General features: G+C 42.0%; 1 protein-coding gene across 3 annotated transcripts in view; it reads right to left on the reverse strand.

The window, feature by feature from the left end:
* Positions 1–17,730, reverse strand: part of LOC139642402 (golgin subfamily B member 1) — a 35,611-nt gene extending 17,881 nt beyond the window's left edge. The window contains exons 1-21 of one of the 3 annotated variants that reach the window (XM_071517219.1): positions 17,602–17,730; positions 15,709–15,768; positions 14,224–14,379; positions 12,359–12,496; positions 11,450–11,560; positions 10,654–10,809; positions 10,268–10,447; positions 9,998–10,120; positions 9,210–9,323; positions 8,679–8,982; positions 8,234–8,349; positions 7,799–7,916; positions 7,458–7,549; positions 7,176–7,327; positions 3,502–3,652; positions 2,853–2,976; positions 1,675–1,808; positions 1,319–1,366; positions 834–943; positions 314–482; positions 111–215 (exon numbers count right to left, since the gene is read on the reverse strand). In XM_071517219.1, the coding sequence (XP_071373320.1) occupies positions 111–215; positions 314–482; positions 834–943; positions 1,319–1,366; positions 1,675–1,808; positions 2,853–2,976; positions 3,502–3,652; positions 7,176–7,327; positions 7,458–7,549; positions 7,799–7,916; positions 8,234–8,349; positions 8,679–8,982; positions 9,210–9,323; positions 9,998–10,120; positions 10,268–10,447; positions 10,654–10,809; positions 11,450–11,560; positions 12,359–12,496; positions 14,224–14,379; positions 15,709–15,753 (2,646 nt within the window). In that variant the 5' untranslated portion in view covers positions 15,754–15,768; positions 17,602–17,730. The remainder of the gene's footprint in view (positions 1–110; positions 216–313; positions 483–833; positions 944–1,318; positions 1,367–1,674; positions 1,809–2,852; positions 2,977–3,501; positions 3,653–7,175; positions 7,328–7,457; positions 7,550–7,798; positions 7,917–8,233; positions 8,350–8,678; positions 8,983–9,209; positions 9,324–9,997; positions 10,121–10,267; positions 10,448–10,653; positions 10,810–11,449; positions 11,561–12,358; positions 12,497–14,223; positions 14,380–15,708; positions 15,769–17,601) is intronic. The other 2 variants (XM_071517218.1, XM_071517217.1) reach the window with 2 other exon arrangements.

Consider the following 17,730-nt stretch of genomic DNA (forward strand, 5'->3'; position numbering starts at 1 on the left):
ATGAAAGTATGGGTATTAATTGTAGCCAATGTATGCAATGTAATAAAAGGACTGAAATACTGATATAGTTTGAAACATTTATAAACATATTTTAAAGCATAAAAACATACCTTCTCTTTCAGCACAGTGAGCTTTTGTGTGAGGTCGACAACCTCCGTCTTCAATTCAGAGCATTGTTTCTCCGAGGAACTGCATTTCTTGGAAACGTCCATGAGCTGAAAGAAGACAAACATTATTAGAATTGACCATATTTGCTTATTGAGTTATTAACTGTGGTAGGGCTTGCAAACAAAAAGGAGCCAAAAGTACTTACAGTGTGCTCAGTCTGAAGGAGCTTGTCAGACACGTCTTTGTACTGGATCTCTTTTTCACTCAAAGATTCTCGGAGGCTGTTGATGAGCTCAAGTTTCTCAGAGGTCTTGGCCAATGTATTCTCCTTCTCAATGAGTGAGCTTTCCAGGCACTCCTGTGTGTCACTCAGTCTAAAAAATACCAATTAAATTAAAAAGTTTAAATGCTTCAAAAGTACCATTTTATTAAGTTATTTTTATAAGCCACTGAAGCCAAATTATCTCAAAAACAATGTGTCAAACATAAGCAATGTAGACAGATGTATTGCATATTTCAAACGTATCAAAAAATTAAAGTTTTGAATACAGATTTCTCATTTTCTAGAATTTTTCTAGAATTTTCTAACCTTCATGGAAAGCATGTAACTTTATAAAGAGAGAAAGATGTGTAGTGCCTATAAATCTTCTTTCAATCAGTCTGTATGATGATTCATTTCAATGTAATTACAGGTAGCAATTGCTGTGAATGAAATATTATCTTACCCTTTGAGCTGTTCATTGAGACTGGTAACCAGTAGCTGATGTTTCTCTGCATCTCTGCTCTGCTGACTTCGGACACTGGCAAGCTGGCTCTGTAGTCTCTCTGACTCATTCTGTAGTGGCAGAGAAGGAACGATCAATATGGGAAGATTTAATTCTCAAAGCAATGGAGCAAGTGATTCTCACTGCACACAGATGGAGATGAAAGTAGACCCCTTGGATTATTATCATTATTTTTTTCCCCCCAGTCTCCTGATAAAAAATATCTTTTATGTGCTCCATTTATGATGGTTACACAGTTCAGTAATGAAGTATAATTCACCACACCCAGTGAATTTGTGACAGAGCAATGCACTTGCTTAAAACATTATTTGCAAGACATAAACAAAATATACGTGTTTGATTTAAGATTAAACAAGCACACCAAACCATTAGCCTTCACCGCCAGAGGTGCTCTCTCTAGCGCACACAGACACAAACAAACACACCTGAGAGACCCAATATGGCCGCCCATCTTCATCTACATCAAACGTCACCTGTGTTAGAAGGGTTTGTTACAAAATCCTAGTCCTCGGGGGGGGGGGGGGGGGGGGGGACATGCAATTCACTGAATTATCAAAATCTTGCAGTGCAAACCATCCACAATTGTAGGGAAACCAAAAGAAGTTGAAAGGAATGGCAAAAAATAGAAAAAGAAAAAGGCTTTGTGTGTTTGCATAAAGGGAGTAAATCTATTGACTACAAGTCCAATTTTCTCAGTAGGACTATATAAGACGATATTTGAAGTCAGACATAGACGTGTGGGGTGGGGTGGGATGGGGTGGGCAGCAGGGGGGAGACTTACCTGGAGTGCCTCGATGCGGGCTTGCAGCTGCAACCGATCTTCCAGATCGTGACAACGCTCCTCCAGGCCCAGGATCTGCTCCTGCAGTTGGTTCCTTTCCAGCTCCAGTTCCTCAACTACGGACCGCAAGCCATCTGCAGGACAAATAAGGGGTATCGGGATGGAGGACGTCATAGAGGCAATATAAGTGAATTCATGAATGCCTGTGGTCGTGTGAGTTCAGTCAGCAAAGTAACTTATTCATTATTGTAATGATGCAACTAGGAAAATTGTAGGTGAAAAGCTTGAGAACAGACAAAACATTGGATAGCAAAGATATTCATTGATATACAGTCTGATGAATGAATGAATGAATGAATGAATTAAACACAAGGTGTGAAATGCAATCCCAAGCCTTGAGGGTTAGCAGAAACAAGCAACCAAAAAACACATCAGCCACTTTTATGTTCACAGATTCCCCCCCCCCATTTCCATTTGAAATGCTTTGGATTTTATTTTACTTTATTTATTTATAGATAATTGCTGTTGTATTTTTTGGTTTTATAACTAGCAGCACCTTACAAGACTGTCACAACGCAAGGAGAGAGGGAAAAGAAGCAGGGATCAGGGCATGCAAACAATAAAAAACAAACACTTACCACAGATGGAGAGTATCTTTCCACCTACATTTATATGAGCTCACAAGAGTTCAGTGCATTCAATATGGACTAAACCCAACAAAGCCAAATACTAGGCAGCTCAACCAGCATGCACGTGTCCAAACTTAATGAAAGTGCAAACCAACGTAATGGGTGTGTATGACTTGATCTGGGGGTAGATCAATAGCCCCAGAGTTAAGTTTTTTGTTTTTTTATAAATTGGGACTGAGCTTAATTTAGCTTGCTATTTGAAAGTGTGACCCAATAGATGAGTCCCAAAAGTAGAAACAAAGGCAAGCTAATCCAAGCTACAATATATTTTAAATAAAACCCAGGTCTTATATTCACAACTTCAGTTGGTTAGATAGAAAAAAAAGACAAAAACAACCAACAACCACAATCCCACACTAAATAAAAACAAGCAGCGGAGTGTTATGTTGAGAACAACAAAATGTCAACCCCATGACAACTTAAATTTCCCAAAATGATATGTGGATGACCATGTGCATGCTAGTGTGAACTGTCTAGCTGGTCTCACACCTGTGTCAGGAGTACTGTACTCGGGCCACCAACCTCCCATGTTCTCGCCTTCCATCGGGGTCGTGCTCTCTGAGGCGCTGCGGGGGTCCTGGAACCGTGTCTGCCCATCAAACTCAAAGTCCTCCTGTAAGTGGGATACACTTGTTTCAAGCAGGACAGTGCCAAGTTACATAGTGCCAATTCCTTCCTGTTAAAAGCCCCAGTAAACATGACAAATTATCTTAAAATCTCAGTCTCACCCAATTCCCATTATTCCATAAGTCCATATTAAATAAAAATGGTGTAATAGCGATGGGACGATATGCTTATCTCACAATGCGATTTGATATGTGATACAGGGTTCACAATTTGATACAACCACGATACGATGTACTAAATAAAAGTTCAATGACAACAAAGTCTGACTGTGCGGAACTGCTTATTTCTGAGCCACAAATCTTTCCTACAATGGCATTGGCTTGCTAAAATGTAAACAACAATTTAAAAAAGTAATTTACAAAGTGCAAATAATATAATTTCGATAGAGATCTTGTGAAACTGTGATGGGCGAGCCATCTCATTTGTGATCACGACAGCAAAATGTAGCTAATATCACGATTCACGTTTCTGCCCCATGATTCGTATTTGAGCAGTCAGCCTGTCCACCTACCTGCAGGCTGCGCTGGGAGGGAGCTGCCAGCTTCTTGGCCCTGTGTTGGCTGAGCCCCCGGGCCTGGGACAGCTCCTCCTCCAACTCCTGCTGCCGGCTGGCCAGCGCTGGATCGGAGCAGCCAGGAAAGAACCAGTCATCCTCAATCAGTTTTGTGCCACAGGGGAACGGGAAGGTTGGGTTGGATCATAGATGTATTTATGGGTGGGGTTTGGGGGGTCGGTATAAAAGGGGTTGGAACGAGGAGGGGCAGAATGAAGGAAGAGATGGTTTGGAGAAAGGATGACAGAGATGGAGAGAGGATGGCAAGAGTGAAGGGATAGGTGATGTTGGTTGTGGTGAAGAGAGGGGGTAGATAGGAAGGCACTCTCAACACTACAAATAAACTTTGTGGGAGACAAATGATTCAATCAACAGGGAAGAGAGAGCAAGAGAGAACAGACAGATTGCGAGAAGAGGAAGAGAGAGACAGAGAGAAACAGGAATGGAAGAAGAGAGACAGAAAGGCACTCCACACTCCATATATATTTGTGCACTCCTGTATATACATGAGGGTGTGTATGTATGTGTACATGGGTCAAGACTTTCCAAAAGCAGCATTCTGGTCAGAGCCATGCACACCTAAACTGCATTGCAAGAGAAAATAGGCAGCATTCAAACACGTGGGAGACAGGGAGTAAAGTGGCTGTGGGAGGGAGGCGAGGGCTATATATTCATGACTCAAAATCATATTTAAAGCAAACATTTCACCACAATCTTCCTCTATCTTCAATAGAGAGATTGGACAGACAGTCATTTACTCTGGAACTGGACAGGGACAGATTTGAGGGCAATCTTGCAGTGCTTTAATTCTATTTGGATTTTCAGTCATTTAGCAGCATAGGGTGCAAGCGGGGCAATGCCAAATTGATTAAGCAACAGCAATATGAACAAAACATGTTCCCATCCGTTTTGTGATAACAGGCAGATATTGGTGTGTAGGGGAGGGAGGAAGGGGTAGCTCAAAGCAAAGGGTGGGGCAGAAAAGGAAAGGATGTCAGTGGGTTAGGCTTGTGTGTAGTGGTCAGTATAGGTAAGATCAAAACAAGCAAGCTGTGCAAGCAGGGATGGGCTCTATTCAAAAGCACTAAACATGTACTATTAGTGTTATAACAGTATGGTAAAAATCAGCCTTTAGAACATGCAACATATCTGACAAATATACATATGGTATAATTATGTAGAATGAAGGAGTATGAAGCAGAGTACAGCCAATTCCGAGAAGATGATCATTAATTTCAATAATATAAAACATCAGAATTGAAACACAAGGATTGAGATTGTTGTCTGCTCCAGCTCACCTACACTGACCACAACAGGCATAAGAACAGGAGAGACATGAGTTGCATTAAGTAGCCCAAAACAGTTCAATTTTAGCTCTACTATCTTGGAAGTAGAATCCCTCTGGTTTCCAGAGGGTTTTCTTCTATGTGTGCCTGTGAATGCCACTCAAGGGAGAGAGAGCAACACAACCATGCAGTAGAACTGTGTCAAATCAAGGACCTCAAGTACAGAAACCCAAAGCGTGATTATTCAGCCTTTCATAAAGTGAGATCAGCTGTATACTTTAATTTGATATTCATCTGTTTCACTATGATGCAGGCCGTCAGAATTTTGATTAGAGATGGGCATTTTCAATTTTTTTCACAAATCCAATGGTGACATGAATTGAACCAAACAGTCAAAATGACCCCTTTGTCTCGGAACTGACGCTGCCTTCAAGTGCCCCTCGTAAGCTCCTACTTCTATGGCTTATAGCACATTCAAGTGGTTTTGGTTGGAGATAACGTAATGGACCCTGTAACAAAGACAATTGGTAGTGCCTGTCGTTTTGTTTTTGGTATTAAGCTGTACGGAGCCATTTTGTGCTGCAGCATCATAACGAGGAGTAAATGCATATCAGGCCTGTACTTGATGCTTAAATTAATATATTAGCCAAGAGGTTTTGTATATAGTCAGTATGTTTTTAGACATCTTTTATATAAATAAACTCAATGGTTGATTGTTGATCAGTTATATCTAGCTAGGCTCATTATCTGTAGTCCATTGAGACATGCTTGTGATAAAGGGCTATATAAATAAACTTGAAACTTGATAAAAGTCACATCTCAGCAACTCAGGTATCACAAAAGATTCACGTTCCCAGTTGTATTTACTACTCAAATATGATGATTTTCCCATCTTTTTAACTGAAATTGTTCATTGCTCAAAATGAATCTCTCTTGAAGTAAGTCCTACTCCGCTAAAAGATCATACATTTGAAAAGGCCTGCATCAAGTGAACATTATCAGCAGCAGCACCTGAAACCACAGTGGTATTGCAGAGGCAATTGAAAATGTTATGGCACGACTGAGATTATTACTTAGTGGGTGAAGTTCAATACACTCATACCTCCTGCACTCTTAGCCTATGTATGTATTTTTTTTAAATCTTCAATTTTATGTTGCTGTATTTGATCACATGACACTAGGCATAGACTCTCTACATAGTCAGGCTGACCGCTTTGAAGGGGTTACACATGTTAGTCCTCTTCCCAGGGTTAGTACAAATCTAGCCATCCCACCACCATAGAAACATGAAAATGTTATTTGAATAAATTTGATGTATTATTCCAAAATACTGGCTTTAGTGTGGTCACATAATAAATCAAAGAAAGGTAAGAAGGGAGTGTAAGAGAGGGAACAGGATGGAGGAAGGAATGGAAAGGAGGAACTACAATATCAGAGAAGGGAAGACAGGAGAAATAAAATGGCAGACTTTAAAGCACAGGCCGCCACTGCACTGCCTGTAGTTTACCCGAGGCAAAGGCAATTCAGGGAAACTGCAGACAGTACAGTGAGCAAGACCTGCACTGGGGATTGGGAGGAGCCTGCATGCACAAAACTGATGGGAAACTGTTCTGCGTGGCTGCCCCCATCCCTGGAGCAGGGGCTGGAGAGGGGGTGTGGGGGCTGACGTCCAAGAGATGGGAGGCAGCACAGGGCCAACCAAACGCTCCCCACAGACAACGGTGGAAACGGTGAGGATGGGGCAAAAAAACACAACAAAAAAAATAGTCATGCTTAGACAACAGAGGACATGTTGCAAATAAAAGACAAACTGTAACCCTTGCTGCCTCTTCCAGGAAAAAATAAATAAATGCAGCTGCAGCTCTACTTAGGGGGATTAGGAGGAAATAAAATGGAGTTATGAAATAAACTGAGATTCAATGATGAGAATGAGAAGTTCTCATTGCTATTAATGATGATTTCTCAGTTCATAAATGACAAAATATGAAGGGTTAAATGTAGTACACAAAGAAAGAAACTAGGTATGTGCTGCTAGCAGTTGGGATGGCCTCTCTCTGTCCACTGGGATGGGATGTGGAGTTGAGATAGGCATCAATTGAACACTGGGATGGCCGACTGTCATAGGCACTGAATATCAGTCCTTTAACTTCTAGTTTCCTTACAAAATAATGGGAAAATTCCACTTGACTCTCTTCTTCCAAATTATTTGGTGTATAGATCCATGTTTGTTGCTGAATTCTGGCCCTGATAATCACTCTACCTAGTTGCAATAAGCCTCAGTTGATTTCTTTCTCTTTGGTCATTTTAACATATAAATGTGTTTGTCACCCTCTAGTGGTGGCCTTACCCTCTCTCTCCTCCTCCATGTGGCTGATGCGGAGGACCATGGCAGCCTTCTCCTCCCTGGCTCGGTCCCTGGCGCTCACCGCCTCAGCTACCATCTCCTGCCACTCCAGCACCTGGCTCTGGGTGTCATCAGCGCTGCCTGACTCACTTGCCTGTGGCCGGAGGGAGGGAGGGAAGGGAAGGGGGGACAGCAGAACAAAAAATAAGCATGTTTTCCAGTGTGGCATCTCATCAGCAGTACACTGACAGAGGCAGTATTTAGAAAGGACTTGGACCCCCGACCTGAGAGGCAGCTCTCTTGGTGACTTGCTCCAGGTCGGCTTGCAGTGTCCTCTGTTGCTCCTCGTACACCACCAGCTTAGCCTCCAGTACATCTAGCAGCGCACATCAGGTACACAATGTTCAGACAAATACGTTCATTTTGGGTCCAAAGCTACGAGGATGTACAACCACAAAGACTTAAATATCATTTCATAAAAAATGTGTGACTCAGTAAAACCTTTTAAGTAAACGATACACAGTGAAATGGAGAGGTCAAACAGTAAAGCTGGCTAAGAGCTAGCTAATGCTGGAGTATCTGCAAAGGCTTTGAAACAGCAACCACTCATGTTTAGCTGCAGTACCGTTCTTGGCTTTGAGTTCCTCATATTGCTCCAGTTTCCAGAGGCTCTCCTCTCTCTCCTCCTCCAGCTCCATGATGCGGCTCCGCAGGGCCGCCAGGTCAGGCGGGGCACCTCCAGCCTAAGAGGAACAAGGTAAACAGATTTTAAATGGGTCTAAAAGCTCATTTTTAATAGCAGACTCTATATATAATTTCATTATGAATGTATGCTTTCAGATCATGGCCACCTTTCTGCTCCAATTGGGCCAGTGATGTTTCATGATTTGAATGGATTTTAGGAACTATTTTTTATTTTTTATTTTTATAATTTATGTCCAATGTCCAATTTTCCATTTGTTAACGTGAGTGAAAATTGATTTCGAAAATAAAATGTGCAACCCTAGGCAGGACACTTGATAACTATAAATTATAAAGTCTCAAAAGTTCAAAATCTCACCTGGCTTTTCTTCAATTCCTCCTCCAGCTGTCTGATTCGACATTTGGACCAGGCTTTCATTTTCAGGAACTTGGCCTCGGACTTGCCGGCCTCCTCCATTTTTTGCTTTGCTTGAGCTGCATAAAAAAAGGAGAAAATGAGTGATGAAAATGGGATAACCAAGTATACAGATGGATAAATGACCATCAAAACTTTTTAAACAGATTCCATAAAATATTCAAATTGCTATAAACGGTCAAAAACTTGCTGGCTGGCTGGTTAAAAAAAATAGACTTTTTGTGTGTATTCTCCTCCGTAGAACTCCTTCATAGTTCCAGGTCAGTACTCAATGCAACTAACTGCTGATCAACTAACTGCTGACCATCCTGACATTTATTTTTGCTTTCTGGGGATAAGACTGAATTATCAATAAAGAGACTGATGATGTGAGAGGACCGCAGCCAACCTTCCAGCTCAGCCAGCCTTTGGACGGAGGCTGAATCAGTGGGCACGTTTCCACTTCCTGAGGCTTGCTGGTTGGCAGGAGGTGCCGCCACCGAAGCCCTCCTCAGCTCCTCCAGCTGCCCCAGGAGATCCTGCTGGGTTTGGGCCATCTGTGCCTGATGCTGCTCAGTCATTCGCTTCACCTCCACCTGCTGCTTCTCCATCAGGTCGCGAAGTTGCGCCCGCATCACATGCTTCTCTGCCTCCAGCTTGGACTCCAGGCTCTCTCGCTCCACCTGTAGCCGGCGCACCCGCTCCATTAGCTCCTGTAGGAAGAGGTGGGAAAATGGAGAAACCAAAAGACAGATAGATATTGGGCCAAAAATTGTGACTGACTTGATATTAGAAGAGTGAAAGACTTGCTATTATATACATAAAGGGCGGGTACTCTATTTAGGCTTGATTAAGAGTAGAACACATCACCACAAAATATGCGCCAAGAGGACAGGAGTGGTTAAGGTGGAGAAAGGAGTGAGAGGATGTATTGCCTGACCTTTATCTGCTGGTCTCTGCCATCCACCTCTCCCTGGAGAACGTCAATGACCTGGGTTTTACCCAGCAGCACCTCCTCCTTCTCATGCAGCTTCTGTTTCAGAGCCTTCAGAAGCTGAGGAGGAGAGGAAACCATATACGCTGAACTTTTACACTGCATTAGACAAGCAACACAATGAACTTTCTGTGTTACACATGGTCCACTGCAAAAACCTCAACACTATCACACAAATTCAGTGATACTAAATGTGATACATGTCATGTGACAAATGCTGTGCTGGTGCATACAGTAGTAACTTGACTAAGGCAATCTTTATAGTTTGCTATTATAGTAGAATTCAATCCTTGAGCTGCAGTTACAGTACAGGTGGAATTACCATCGCTTTGCCCACACATGGCCAAGGCAATTGACAAAGTAGGGGATAATAATAAAAAAATGAATGACTAGAAGATGCCCATACCTTCACTAATGCTAAACAATTCTCCAGTTTGCTGTTACAGCTGAAAGACATCATTTCTATCACTTAAATTTTATGTTAAATTGATTTTGTGGGATTTGGCATCAAGTCTCTATCTCTGTTAGTTTCATAATTATTACCAGCAAAATCTGATCAATCGTTCCTTGGCCCAAGGCCTATCTGCCCACCTAATTTCACAGATATCCAAGCAAGTTTTTGAGATAACCTGCTGACAGACAGACAAACAAACTAACTAAAGGGAGGAAACATAACCTCCTTGGCGGCAGTGTGTCCTTCTCTAATGAGCTATCCATTCCAGTGTTGTTACTACCTGCTCTAAGTCAGCACTGGCATCGGACTTTGCCGCCAGCTTGAAGAGCTCCTGTTCGTGCATCTGGTTGACCTCTATCAGCTGGTTATCCTTCTGGAGAATTATGTCTTTGAACGTCTGGATCTGAAACAAACAGAGTAAGCATTTGCTGTATGTACATAAAAGATGGCTACACAGTCTCTGTTGGAAACTTACATACTAAGAAATGCAGACAACATGTCAAATAAATAAGCTAGTGTGTAACAGTTGAGGAGTGCTTTGGAAACATACGTTCTGCTTGTACATGTTCTCCTTCTGATTGTACTGGTCCTTCTCTGTGGCCAGAAGCTCTTTGAGGCTGTCTGTCTGCTCCTTAAGCAAACTGTAGCGCTCCTCTGCTTCTCCCACCTTCTTGGTCAGGCTCTGCACCAGCAGCTGGAGCTCCTGCAGTGCCCCGCTCTCCTCTGTAGCCTGGACAGGTACAGAGCAGAACATCAATGAGTGGATTGATAACATACTTCAAACGAAAGGTGGATACGCAACAAGAATGTATTACTCCCTCCTGGGTTGAACTTAAATGACTGAGACTGTTGTTATCCTCTGAATGGGAATGCAAGACGTTTGCAGTGATGTATTGTGAGATGGAGTTCACACCACAGTCTTGAGAGAAGTCTGACCTGTTGTTGTGGTGCAGGTGTAATGGGTTGATCTCCTGCAAGGCCTGTTTGCAAATGGACAATATAGGCCTCTTTCTCTGCCAGCTTCCTGTCCCTCTCTGTCAGCATAGTGTCCATCTCCTCACCTCGCTTCCGCTGCGCCTCCACCTCCTTCCTCTAGAAGAAATAGGAGTCACCCACACGGTTAGAGAGAAACATGCACATTTCAGCGCACATAGAAACGTTTCAATATACTCTGTCAATGGATACCTGAGGAAATGAGAGCTGTGCACCACAGGATATTGAACCTCACAAACCACACTGCTATGGAAAAAGCTACTGAAACACCTGTTTGCCTGTTGCCTGAGGGCACCTTGAAGATAATCCTATGCCAACTCATTCCTGGCATACCAGAGAGGACATTTGCCCTCCTTATCCATGTACTATCAGCTGGCTAGAAAAACACAGGACAGGGAAAGTGTTGCTTATACTTAAAAAGCTTCAATGTAATGCTATGAGGTTAACAAAGTTCTGTGTGTTTTGTAATGACACTGGGTTGACTTCAGGACAGTTTAAGTGCCCCAGGCAGTCCAACAGATCTGGTGCTTTTCCCATTTTGCATTAAAAGGCACTTGGTGGCTGACAATTCACTGAACCCATATTGAGATCTGTAAATCAGGAGAATTTTGCCTGACACTGGTTCAACACCATACTTAGGAATTCCATAAAGGCAGCAAAGTATTTGGGAAACAATAGCTCATACGGGAGACAGGTCTATCTCCATTTGGTATGAAGAGTAGACATGAAGATACTGTACCTTGTTTTCCAGTTCCACCTCTCTTTGTGCAAGCTGCTGCTCCAATTCCTCTACCTTCTTCTTCAGCAAGACAATTTTCCCCCGACTGGCGTGCTCACCATCTGCTGCTCCCTAAGGGGAATCACACAACAACACATAAAATCAGCAATGTCTGATTATGTTTTGCCAACAAGTCTCGTCCATGTAGCCAGTGCCCAATGAAGCCATGTCCCAGCAGCCATATAACTCCATTGTATTAAAAAATGATTAAAAACGCGTCAAAGAGCCATGCCGCACTCTGGGCAGCATATTTCATCATTCCAATGCACCGGGCCAGCCGACTTTTTCCTCAAACAACTTAATAAGCCGGCTGTAAAGACGTTTGCGATCTCAGGAAAGTAGTTCCGTAGCACCGCAAATATAGTCCCCGGCGTAATGAAGAATTTGCTGCCATTTGAATTTGATTTGGTAATAACTACAACAGCCTGACTTTTCATGGTAAGTAACAGTTAGCAATTTTTAAAATTGAAACTATGTCTTTGTGAGCTGTATTTCAAGGTTTTTAGCTTACAATTGGAGTCAATGACTTCCGGGTTGGCGGCTAAAAACAGTACGTGGAAAGTCAGTAAGTAAAGTAACGGGAGTACAGCAAACGCATTGTTGATTTTGTTATTTTCATAGGATTTGTTGACGGTAAGCAATGCATTAAAAAACACCAGCCATATCCTTTAAGGTTAGAATTAGGATTAGATTTAGGTTATGGTAAGAGTTAATGTTAAGGTTAGGGTTAGGGTTAGAATTAGGTTTAAATCAGTGTAAGGGTTAAGATGAGGTATCTAATGTGAGGAATAGGTGTTAGGGAATGAATGTAGTTAGTGAAGGTCCTCACAGGTACATTAATACAAACGTGTCTGTGTGTCTTTTCTGTACCTTCTTGCTGTGGGTGGGAGTATCCTGGCCCCCCTGTTGTTTCTTCAGCTCCTCCAGCTGTGCGGTCAGTGAGGTCACCTTGGCCTTGTTCTGCAGGCGCAGCTTCGACAGCTTGGTCTCACATGCCTCCTTCTCCACCTGAGGCACAGACAATACTCTCTTCACCTTTAGTTCAAATAGTTAGGTTGTCGATCCCACTGCTTTGTGCACTGGCAGTGCTTATGAGAAACTCAGAGGAGATGCTGCTGGGAAGTGCACTTCAGCAGCGTGAGGTGTGACCAATAGTGTGATAATGGCCTGCAGTGGAGCAGAAATGCCCTCGATGGTTTTAATTTGCCAGTCATTTAAACAAGCCAAATGTGCCACTTTCTGCTCTCCCAAAATATGGCTTCTAAGCCAAAATAGTTTATTGTTTCATAGTTGCACTCCAGATATCTGTAAAGATCGTAGCCCAAACACACAAAGTATAAATACAGGATCATATGGATTTGGAATACATCTTGGTTCTAATGATGAAAAATAAAAATTCTGTTGTTAAGGTGGTGAGAATTTCTCCATGAGACTTTTACAAGAATCTAACATCTTCATTAAAGACAGATCTGTCACAGAGAAGAACTTCATACTTTCCGATAAGGTCAAAACAACCCAAAATCTTTGCATCTGGTCTAAAAAAAAATACATATGGCTAAAAACAATCAATTTCTTTGAAGCTTCCCCAATAAAATGTCAGCTACCTGGGTTTATTAATGCATTATGGAGTGATCTTTATAATAACAGCGTCCAAAGGCCAAAAACCCTATATCGCTTTCATGGACCCGCTTCAGTACAATCAATGTGAGTTGATTTGATTGCCTGATTGACAATGTAATATAAAAAATAGGGCAGGCTGCACAAAGTGAAACACTAAAAAATATTGAGGATGATGCTGTGATTAATTTATTTTCATATCTTTATCCGGTACTTCTCCAAGAGACTGACCCACTGTTAAGCCCTCTCTAAGCACCGTGTCTCTCACATTCCTGTCTTTATTACTGTATAGTGGACTTTGACATACAAGTTTAATAGTTAACTAGATCTGGGGAATTTGAACTATTTCAGAATAATTCTCATGTGACCAAGTTTGCCTTGCTGTGTTGTATTATGCAGCTCATTTGTCAGATACAAATCCCTTTTCAGGCAGGCCAAGTAACTAGGACTCTGCCATGCAGTTAGGAGAAAACCAAAACCACAACCACAAATGAGGAAGACTGGGTTCATGGAAAAACCTCAAAGACCACTGGGGACGGTTCATGTTTTAATGTCAACATGGTGGTTTGGTGACAATTCTCACCAAAAACAACTGCAGTTTAATTTAGACTAATTAGCTAGCAAAGGAAATACTACATGAAAGACTCAAAAGATACTGAAAGCAAAAGCAGATGCCTTTTCCTGTCATGGTTTAGGTTGTGGGCAAAGTAAACACCAACAAATACAAAACCATTTGGATTGAACACCTTCATCATGAACTGAAGTGTTTACATCCTGACTGGAGTGGTCTCCGACAAAATGATAATAATAACCCTTATTCACCAGGCATGAGTGATCAGTTAATGCTTTAAAGGGCATACAAAACACTGACTCACCAGACCACAATTTAGCTGAACACTTGACTGAAATGGGAAATTTGGGAGATTTTATGTGGTGGCTGAAACAGCATTTTGAGATGATGCCACAGTGTATTTATGCTGTTCTGGCAGTTCTTAGAGGCCAAACACTTTAGCAATACACATCATGTCTGTGTTTCCTTTCAATTAGTAGTTGCCTGTAAATCAGTACACCTGTATAGGGGGTACCTATGGAGACAGAGGCAGCAGAGTTGGCCTCACCTTAAGCAGGTCATCTTTGGTGCGCAGCGCTGCATCCTTCTCCCGGATCATCTCCTTCAGCTGAGCCACCAGCTGCTCATTCTGGGCTAGCCGCTCCATCACTTCTGTTAAAGCAGTCTCTCCACCACCAGCAGCCTCCTGGGGAGAGCCTGGGGCCTGGGGGGGGGGGGAGAGGGGCGATGGAGAGACAGGATGGAGTTAGAGTCTGTGTATTTGAGTGTGTGTGTGTAGTGGGGAAACAGAGGATTATACAGAAAATAAATTAAACAATTTGTGGCCCTTGTACAGCCTTAAAAGACATCCTGAAATGCGATATACTAAGAACAGGGCTTGGATTTGACCTGCATTTCCAGTGGCTGTCCAGTGGAACAAGAGTGTTAAGTGGTGGAATGGAATTCAAAACAAAAATCCTCTTGTTAGATTAAGGCAAAGGCTACCCATAATAGTTGTTTTGTTGCAAAGACTGGGGCCAGGAAGAGGGTGATAGAAAGGAGTGAATGTGGGATTAGTAGAGAGGGACTAGTAGATAATAATAAAGACGAGGGATATTGTTCTTGTACCAACTCAGATTATTAGCTTTTGTTATAAGGCTTAACTGCTGAATCATAGATTAAATCCCTGGTGCATTTTCTTGTTGAAGTGCAAAATTTCCCACAACTGGCATAGGTGTGGAAAGGTCAGGAATGATTTGAGTGATTTAATCAAGTATCGTGTTCCTAGCAAAGACTAATAGAAGTGTGCGTATAGTCTGTAGATAAGTGTGGGGGATGGGGATGCAGGGGGATTTAAGCTACAGCAGCGGTGCCCCCTCGCAGGAAGTGTGAGCTCTGATTCTCTGGGTCAAAGCCCTGTGCTCAGCAGTCTACCTAATTCCTCTCTATCTGCGCCTGAAACAGATTGAGAAGCATTAGCTGGTTTTCCCCTGGACCCAATTAGACTGACAATAGCAAGGTCGCACAAGAAAATATTATTAAAGTTCTAATGGAAACAGATGTTGACCGAGGAATTTTTTGTATATTGACTAAAATCAGTGGTCTTCCTTTGGGATGTATTGATTTTTGGTTGATCAATTCTTGTTGCAACAAATGATGATGGAAACAAGCCTTACTCCAAACTATGTATAGTGTAGCTGACCCAGGCATTAATCTGTTACTATAGCAACATTTTGTTTCAATTATAGACACACAATGTTTCTATTCAACAATCTCAGTTTTAGTGCAAAAGTGTTTTTTCCAGGTGTGGAGTCATTACATCCAGCAATGTTTTCTTAATGGACCTACAACACTTCCATGGAAACACATGTTGGGAAGTGTTGCTCATAAAATATGTTATCTTTCTGAATATGATGTGCATTTGTTGGATAAGTCAATGGAAACCTGACGACTGTCGGCAGCGCCATAACACTACTCACCAGACACAGGCTACTGATGTGACCATAAAAAATGAATGCAAAATAAGCATATGCCCACACACATGTCTACTTACTCCAGAGCCAGGCCCTCCCTCTTCACCGGAAAACCACTTCAGCATGGTTTCAGTTTAGGCCTAAAACACACACACACACACACACACACACACACAGTAAATAAACAGAAATGTTTTTGTTCAGCTAGTACACAACTGCTAGCAAGAAAAAATAAATCAGTATTCATTATCCATCAAATGCATTTCTGTCTTTATTTCAAGCCCCTCCTTCATGTTGCTGCCAATATGAAGTATGACTTAATGCCATAATAATTTTGTTTGCTTGCTTCATGTGGACACAGGACAAAATGAAGAACCATTTCAGCCTCATTTTTATGTGTTTAGAATTAGCAATGGACAATGAAATTATTAGGCTAACCAGAAATAAACAACATGACTTGCCAATTTGAGTTACAAAAAAATAAATAAATAAATAAAGCAGCGATGTTCAGTTCTCAAAAGAGCAGGATTGGCATTACTTAAACTAATAAACAGTTCAGCCCTGATAGTGTTGCAGTCATGGAAAGACTTCTTAGATTTCTTCACTGTGCTGTTCTTTCCCTGATGAGAAGCCCCACTAAAATATTCATGAGCATCCTAGAATGGCAGATAATAGTCTAAGGAGTACAGGCTTTCACCAGACTAGAGGGTTTGTCAGTCAAACTGACAAAAGCAGGCCGGCAGTTGGCCCAGTCAGTCAGGTGATGGCTGGGCTGAAGCCGCAAGAGAGCGATGGACCAAAACATATAATCCATAATACATAATCATACAGCCTTTTGCATTGTATGGGTAGGAGCAGACTCCTTGCCAGTAGGAGAAAGGCATAACCAAATCTAAAACCATTCCTTTGCAGGTAGTGGCCAGCCATTTTAAATTAACGCTCTTAGGAGCTAGTATCCATACAATCTGAAACACTTAGGTTGAGGCCAGCTACTTGGTTGAGTACACCGATATGGTGCCAGATCAGTCAAATTAATTTAGCTTGTGAAGTCCATCTCACGTGATGTAGGAGAGAAATCAGGTCAAACCAGTTCTCTCACGCATACCATAGCAAGTCTACAGTATATTGTCCTACATGTCTGTCTAAATATGTTATCATTTCTCGACTTCCCTATTCAGCAACATACTTGTGCAGAGATAATAATAATAAAGGACAGAATAAGTAAAATAGTGCAAGAATTGATCAAATTTGCTGGGTCTGGCTCAGTTTCCTAACTCAGCAGGTTTTCTGTTCAGCAGTTTAGAAGATAGAGGTAAAAAATAATTTACTATAGAGGAAATATACAATATGTAGCTAGATGGGGAGAAAAGCATATAAGTGGAAGGCAGAACAGAATGAGATTTATGGAGCGTCTAATAAAAAATGAATGGTTGTGTGTCCCTCCTGAAAGTGGGAATCAATTCAGCTACTAATAATGTCATCCGACCTTTAGAGGCTCAGAAAGCCCCATGGTGTATTATTGACTACGCCACACTACCAACAACATTACAGTTAGTGAAAAGCTAACTTAAAATAACAGGTTGCTAACGAGCTAGCTGTATTAAGTTGTCAATTTCAATAATTACGTTAGGTTGGGCGACATGTTACCATTAGCCAAGTTGCTAGCTTGTATGTGCGAATGTTATACTACCCGTTTTGCTGACTAACCCGTACCTGGGACCATTTAAATCCCAGGCACGGGGCTATTTAGCAGTAACTTAGTCACACCAGGAGAAGGCCCTCGGGGGTCGGGGTGGGTTTTGGCAAGCCAGACAGCCACACAAACCATCCACTTATAGCTAACATAGCTAACTTTATCTGGCTAGGTGCAATGCTAACTTAGCTAGCGCTGAACTGCTGCCTGCCTCTCCTGATGATAAATTATCTTTATCAAGCTGTTCGCATTCCGTACAATATCTATTTCAAGTGCTTACCAGATTCACAGCTTCATGTAGATTCCACCCGATACCTTGCTACTTCGACGAAACCTTGTGAAATTACATTTTATTCCACTTGGCTACGACATCGCAAAGGGGACAGAGCTATCCTCGGTCGCATTTGTC

The sequence above is a fragment of the Centroberyx affinis genome, unplaced genomic scaffold, assembly GCF_046629955.1.
Source record: "Centroberyx affinis isolate AG114_WGS23_722 - 3 ecotype Tasmania unplaced genomic scaffold, CSIRO-AGI_Caff_v1 ptg000476l_1, whole genome shotgun sequence".
In the NCBI taxonomy this organism is placed as follows: domain Eukaryota; kingdom Metazoa; phylum Chordata; class Actinopteri; order Beryciformes; family Berycidae; genus Centroberyx; species Centroberyx affinis.